The sequence below is a fragment of the Myzus persicae genome, unplaced genomic scaffold (assembly GCF_001856785.1).
Source record: "Myzus persicae strain clone G006 unplaced genomic scaffold, MPER_G0061.0, whole genome shotgun sequence".
Lineage (NCBI taxonomy): Eukaryota > Metazoa > Arthropoda > Insecta > Hemiptera > Aphididae > Myzus > Myzus persicae.
This window is the reverse complement of record NW_019103025.1, coordinates 497472-505557: the sequence shown is the minus strand read 5'-3', so window position 1 is coordinate 505557 and position 8086 is coordinate 497472. Positions and strand designations below refer to the sequence as shown.

The 8086-nt window shown below is 28.3% G+C and overlaps 1 protein-coding gene across 1 annotated transcript; it reads left to right on the top strand.

Moving 5' to 3' along the window:
- The first annotated feature begins 1947 nt into the window (after window positions 1–1947).
- Window positions 1948–6931, top strand: LOC111033604 (2-hydroxyacyl-CoA lyase 1). Its single transcript, XM_022314409.1, has 11 exons — window positions 1948–2277; window positions 2350–2576; window positions 2648–2829; window positions 2892–3068; window positions 3129–3553; window positions 3776–3851; window positions 4589–4678; window positions 4742–4889; window positions 5550–5657; window positions 5740–5863; window positions 6755–6931. The coding sequence occupies exons 1-11, from the start codon at window positions 2215–2217 to the stop codon at window positions 6848–6850; spliced, it is 1716 nt and encodes a 571-aa protein (XP_022170101.1). The 5' UTR covers window positions 1948–2214; the 3' UTR covers window positions 6851–6931.
- Window positions 6932–8086: the final 1155 nt, after the last annotated feature.

The following is an 8086-nucleotide window of genomic DNA, read 5'->3' as shown; positions in this document are numbered from 1 at the left end:
CTGTCCAGCTAATTATAGTTGTACGTCTTGTACTAATGTATGACGTACAATAATCACTGTAGTAAAACAATTATTTATCGTTTAAAACATTAACACGACGTATTCCAAATACTCATGATACTATAAAAATATTTTGAGTGTATATTAATCTTTAAACGTAGAGATGACGTCGAGTACTTAGTATTTACCATTTACCAACATAATTATTTGAAAACTAACGTAAGCTGGGTCGAAGTTCGCTTAAAATATTATTGTGCCATGTTTGTCTTTTTTATTTAAATTCTGTGCGGTCGAAAGAGGACTGATTCACCGAACTATAATATAGCTGCTCTAATACGAATTACCAGAATAGAACGTAAAAGTACCTACTGTTTAGGTTGTCAATATTTGTATTAATTTTATTATTACGATTTATGACATATTTGTGCAAAACAAAATTAAAACGTATAGCTTATTAGTGTAAGTATTTAACCCCACCCCCTCCCATTACATTTTTCCCGTCATAAATGTTTTATTTATATTCGAAAACTATAAAAAACTTATTTTAATTTACACATAATAAGTAATAACCTCCTCTTCCCCTCGTATATAACCCTCATTACGCCGCTGATAATATTATATATTGTTATTTACTCATTACTTGTAGGAGATAATTCCTATTATTATTATGAATATGAAAGTACGGAAACCGAAAATTGAGGAGGAAGGTGGACCATGCAGGTACCAAGAACAAAGTATTTTATAGATTATAATTTAAAATATAGGTATTACACACCATGTATATACCCACCTAAATGGCTAAATCTTATCAAAAGCTTTTTTTTCAAGTCGTTCACGGATATTTTTCATGAATGATAGATTTATACGAGTATATTATTATGTGTATTATTACTATTTTAATGTATATGAGAAATCTCCAAATATGAGATATTATGTAGGTAATATATTGCCATAAAAACCATTGATTGGTTATAGCCAATAACCATAGTCTTTAGTTGTTATATACAGGTACTACCCGGGTCGAGTAGGGTTGGAGGAGTAGGACTCAGTGAAACGTGCGCTGTTCCATTGTCCGTATACTGGGTGGAGAGTGGGCATGAGATGGAGCAGTGCATCGGTCGACGACTACGATCCGAGGATGTCCCTGATATCATTTTAGGGCCGGAGCAGGAGCTCCTCCCGTATGACATGTCGATAAAAAGGCAGATTGGGGCGTCGGCGAAAAAGCAGAGCCTAGCTTTTGGCAGGATGGTGGAGACGATTCTCGGGCAGAAGGAGGCTTAAGAGGCATCAGGCAGACAATAGGTGGACGGGCAGGGTAATTGCGGTGTTATTCTGTGGGCCGAAGGCCATATTTTCAGGGCGGTTAGAGGCCCCCGCCTTTTTATAACTGATATTGAGTTGGTGAATAATCTCAACGGGACCGGGTGGAAGTATTGTGCTAGACAGTTTTCACCCGTTTCCGGTTTTTCGATCGGAATAAAAAAAACTTATTACTCGTGTATTTAAGGCGTTCATTATACCTACAAACTACTACCTACCTATTATTTAAACACTACCAAAATATGTCAACTTGGAGAAACAGCCATTGAAACACTACCACTGCAATATTTGTCAAAAATCCTAAAATTTTACTTGCAGTACAAAATATTCAATCGTTTTTATTTTAGTTCGTACCTATTACAAGTAATTAGCATGAATGTACCTACTATAGTATTATGTAATGTGTGATTATAATAATAAATTATACCAAACGGCCTTGAAAAAAATTCGGAACTATATTTTCCATTGACCTATTATAATAATAATACATTTATACTAGATCAATGTGGATTTCCCGTCCTCTAACGTTACCTACTTTTAATGACGTGCTGGCAACAGTGCCAACCGGTGGGGCACAGCTGCTTATCAGTTATCAATCGTCAGTGTTCTGTGATCGCGTACAATCACTACAATCACTGCAATAATAATAATTATTATAATTATTTCCTGTTCTTCTAAAATCTAAATTACAATAATTGTTAATTCATTGCTATAATATATTCATTGCTCAATTGCTGCCATATTTAGTTCTTAGTAAATACACAGTATATATGAAGAGATAATATATACCTAATTATATTTTCCCTCATACCTTTAATTGAATAGTAGTTTTTTAACATAATTTTTCAGTCATTCCTACTACATTATCGTTCAAAACCCGATCGCTAAAATATGTCAAACGATGTGGAAGACATTGATGGCAATAACATCCTTGCACAAGCATTAAAACATCAAGTTAGTATTTTATTGATCATAATTATAGCTTCAAGACAAAATAAACGGTTTCTTTTCCATACCTATGTATAGGATGTCCAATATGTTTTTGGCATTGTTGGTATTCCAGTTATTGAATTCAGCATGGCCCTGCAACAAGTAGGTATAAAATACATTGGAATGCGCAATGAACAATCGGCAGTATATGCGGCCCAAGCAATTGGTTATCTTACTCGAACACCAGGTGTGTGTCTAGTAGTGTCCGGCCCCGGATTGCTCCATGTCACTGCTGGAATGGCCAATGCACAAATAAACTGTTGGTCTGTTACCTATAATGTTCATATGATGTTTGATGATCAAATTGTTTGATAAAAAAAGTTATTGGTTTTAGGCCTCTATTGGTAATTGGTGGCTCTTGTGCTGAAGATCATGAGGGAATCGGTGGGTTTCAAGAATGTAACCAAGTTGAACTCAGCAGACCTTATTGCAAGTACAGTGCAAGACCCCCAAATGCTGCTCTTATACCTGTTCATGTTGAAAAAGCAATACGTTATGCTACTTATGGTAGACCAGGTGATAACATTTATAATTTTTTTTTTAAAGAAATTCCATAATTACTTAAGTTTTGTTTACAGGTGCTGCATATTTAGATTTTCCTGCCAATCTATTATCAGCTCGAATTTCTGTAGATAGGGTTGTGAACAAACCAATAATCCCGCAACCTCCAGTAATTTTCCCTGATATTCGAAATGTTGAGTCTGCCGTTGAACTGTTAATAAATGCCAAACGTCCTCTTGTTATTGTAGGCAAAGGTTAGCAAATTATATTTAAGAATAGAATATTATTATATGTATATTTATGTGTGTACTTAGGTGCTGCCTATGGACGTGCAGAATATGCTGTAAGAAATTTAATTGGACAATTTGGCTTACCGTTTTTAGCCACACCAATGGGTAAAGGTGTAGTACCTGATGAACATTCTTTGAGTGTAGCATCTGCACGTACTTATGCTTTGCAAAATGCTGATGTTATTTTGTTACTTGGTGCACGATTAAATTGGATATTACATTTTGGTAAACCACCAAGATTCAATGCTAATGTAAAGTTCATACAGATAGACATAAGTGCAGAAGAGTTACACAATAGTCAACAAGCTAGTGTAGCAATTCAAGCAGATATGCATGCCGCAGTTAACGCTTTAAATGTTTGTTTATCAAAAAAAAAATGGCAAAATATAAGAAACGAATGGTTGGATAAACTTAAAGAAAAATGTTTGTCAAATAAAAAATATGTAGAGGTAAGACATCATATGAATAAACAATAGTTTAAGTTAAGTTTTGATGTCGAGCATAATTTTCTATTTCATTATTCGTAGGAACTCGAATACTCTAAAAGAGTTTTTACCACCATCACTATATCACTCCATTAATAATTACACTCAATAAATACAAAGTTCAAATTTTATATTTTCATAAATACTAAATGATGTGTTTAAAATAAGCATTATTTTTACTTTCAGTCAATGATGAAAGATACATCTGTACCATTAAACTACTACACTGTTTTTCAACACATATATGATAATATTCCAAAAGGTTGGTTTTATTTTATGTATTAATAAAAAAACAAAATAAGTAATAATAGGTTCAGTAGTAGTAACTATTAAGTAGGTAAAATCAAAGTTATTATATTATAGTTCATGCACTTAGTAATTTACATGTAACTTCTTTTTAATCTAATGATATAAAATGTTTAAAACATTTAACTAAATTAAATTTGTAAATTAATCAAATAATATTTTTCCATACTGAGTAATAATATTAAAATAGTCAATGCATATCTTCAATAAGATTAATTTAAAATGAGTCTTTATTTTTCTCTATCTAGTTATTATTCTAATAATTTTTCATTATCTTATTATTTATACACATTTAAACAAAAAAGTAAAATCCATGCTAATTTATGGAGTAGATTTTATTGATTTATTTTAGGTACTAAATACTAATAAAAAAAATTACTATCCATTGTACTTAAATATTGTATTAAACTACTGAATTTTTTTACAATGTTTCTATTTAAAATATCAGATGTTAATATTATAAAATTATAGCTTAGTCAAAAAATAATAATTACTCTTTCTATGAGTGATTCTAATAATTTTTTTTTAGTAAACATTTAAAAATAACACAATGTGTTTGAGTACAATAAAAGTATGTGAGAAAGAAAAAAAACAATATGATAAGCAAGATACCCAATTAGTAACGCTTCCTTCTTCAAATAAATAATTGTAACATTGATAATCTAGAAAATCAAAAAATGTGTTAAATTACAGATTGTATGATTGTAAGCGAAGGAGCAAATACAATGGACATTGGTAGAGCTATATTATTAAACAATTTACCTAGACATAGACTTGATGCTGGTAAGAAAAATACTGGTTGATGACATTACTATTATATTCTAACATAAATAATTTCATATTTAGGAACATTTGGTACCATGGGAGTTGGATTAGGATTTGCTATTGCCTCAGCCTTATGGTGTCAAAAATATGAACCTGGAAAACGAGTCTTGTGTGTTGAAGGTGATTCAGCTTTTGGATTTTCTGGAATGGAAGTAGAAACAATGGTCAGGTTAGTCCAAAAAATAAGAATTCATATTTTTATACTTTGGTATCTGCTGAATAATTTTAAAATGTTGATAAATTATTTTTTTCAAGTATGAAATAAGAAGGATGCTAAACAATTTTTGTTTAAATTTTTAATTGGATTTGTAGTCCATCCAATACTGTTGGTTTTTTTAAATTTCTTTGTTCCTCAGTTTATAACTAAGTACATTAATTCATTTTACATTAAGCCACACAAAACAAATCATGCATTAGCTGCTTGCTTGCTGCTATGAATCCAGAATCACATACAATTATGCTCATTGTAAATTATGTACCAATATATTTTTTTAGTTCTAATTCTTGTTCCATTAAATCATTTAATGTTTTGAAAAAAAATAATGTTGAACATAATTGTTGGTTATAATTTTATTTAATTATCATTATGGTTATTGTATGTGTAGCTTATTATTCTAATGTTATTTGTTTTTGTATTCTTATGTGCCCAATTTTAGAATGTTTTGTAATTAGATTTTTAACCCATAAGAAAATAAATAATAATTTTTACATACAAATTGAATTACATAAAACTTAGTAACAATGTGATAGTATTGACTTTAAATTTAAAATAAATTGTAGTGATTTTAATAAATATTATTATATTTTAAGTTTTGATATAATGATTTAGGTATAAATTACCAATTGTCATCATCGTTGTCAATAATAATGGCATATATGGAGGTGTTGATGAGTCCACTTGGTCTTTAGTGCAAGATTCTGATAACTTAACTGAAGTGTATGTATACAATATAATATTTTATGAACTTATAACTTATATTTTGTTATTGGTAATTTTTAATTGTATTATTATTTTTTAGTATTCCTCCCAATTGCTTATCAGTAAATATTCATTATGAAAATATGTTGACTCTATTTGGTCGCAAAGGATATTTTTGCACAACTGTGGAACAAGTTTCTAATGCAGTAAAAAATGCTTTTATGGTAAATATTTAATTAATTTTTTTTTAAATAATGGTTTAGATAACCGTACAAACTTTTTTTGTCACTGTCATACATCACATAATCAAAATAATTGAATATTTAATTAACTTACAACAATTAAATAATTCTTAAGACTTGCTTGAGTATTAAAATATTGAAAAATAACCAACTAGGAACCATGGATTATTATATTTTATTTAAGTTCAACAATTATTACAGGTCAATTTATTCTTAATACCAAAAACAACAAAACAACCAATATAATAATGATAAATGTAAATTACTAATTGGTATGTTTGTGTAAGACTAGAGATCTTAATACAACTTGTTTAACAATTTTCTTATTGTAATTTAAAAAGTACATTCTAAATAACCTTTGAACAACACAATAACTAACTAAACATTTTATTACGTATTATTATAAAATATAATTAAACTATTATGTACTAATCATTTTACTCTTTTATTTGGAATTAAATGAGCTAATTTAATAATTAATATTAAACAATATTATGTTTCTGTATTATAATTATTTATGTGATTTGTTTAAAATTTAAAACTTGTAAAAACTATTTGTAGGTACTTACTAACAAATAACAAAGATCCATTATCAAACAACTAATGTTTAATGTTGACTTAATATTCAAATGAGTAAAAATATTCAAATTTCTGGGTAGACAAACACAAATTATTCTTGTTCACAAATAAACTTTCTATGTGCTAAATTTACATTTACTCATCTTCGTTACACTTTTATTTAAAATTAAAATAAAGCTATGTTATGAAAACTGCTATTACCTATATTTAAAAACCTTTTAATAATTTAACGACATATCAAGTATTTAATATTGAATTATGCAATGTGCTAATATGAATTATTGTTTTTGACAGGATACGAGTGGACCTTCGTTTGTTAATATAATGATCAACCCATCTGCTGATCGCAAACCACAAAACTTTGCCTGGCTGACTGAATCAAAATTGTAAAATTTGTTTTAAAAATATTGCCGTTATTGCCTTACACTAAATTATCAACATATTTTCCAGCGAAAAGGATCTCTTTTTTTTACTGAAGGTGGATACATTTTAAATTGATAAAAAAATTACTTCTATGAGGTGAAAGATAATGATATAAGATGTTGTACTAGATCTAGAACATTTTAAATGTCTATTTCTTTATAATTGTATTAATTTTATAGTTTTTAATGTGTGGGTGTATTTTGTGATTTGTTATTTTTTTATATAATATATATGTTGAGTTTTTACTTCTGCATTTTATTTAAATATAACTTATGAACATTAGTTTTGGCTTTTATTCTATTCTAATCTATCATTAATGACAATCAGCTTTGAAAAATGTCTGTTTCTTATTTCAGAAAACTAGTATTAGTAATTTCAAGCACATTGTATAAGTATAAAACCTAGTGGCTAGTGTTTAATGTTATCTTATACAGCCTTTAATTGTGACTTGTAAATTAAAAACTTTCATTGAAATACACAGTTTGTGTAAACAACAGTGGTTTGAAAAATACTTTTTCTTAAATTTCACTCAAATACTTTGTAAATGAAGGTATTTTTTTTTCTTTGGCTTGAATTTCTTTAATATTTACTATACTTAATAAACATAATATTTTTCATGATTAATTTCAAAATAGTACACATTGTCCTTGTTATCATTAAACACTTGGCACTAAAAATTGTAAAATGTCCATGGTCCATACGCCCATTTCTTGCATATTTATCAAGCATTTAATTTTGAGTGAACCTTGTTGACGAGTATTTCATAGTAATGAATAAGTGAATATGAATTCAATGAAAAATCAAAATGCCAGACAACTGATTTCGAGCCAAGACAGTATGCCAGTCTCTATTAACTTGTTATTTTATAAGCTAAATATTGAAATATTATATACTGCTATAAAAAAAAATGTATACATCTATTAGTAACATGATATATTGATGTGGTCAACTAATTTTTATCAAAAATAGCACATCAATTATATAGATAATCATTATTATATTAATATAATAATATTTTACTATATTAATTTATAACCTTTAAGTCAATACTCAATTTTAAATGTTAAGAAGAATAGGTTAGTAAATAAGAATACAATAGAAGTTGTAATAGGAAAATGTATTGAATCTAATAAACATCAAAAATATGTGTACTAAAGTATAAAGGATAACTCAACTGACTACATAAATATTATTGTATTCATA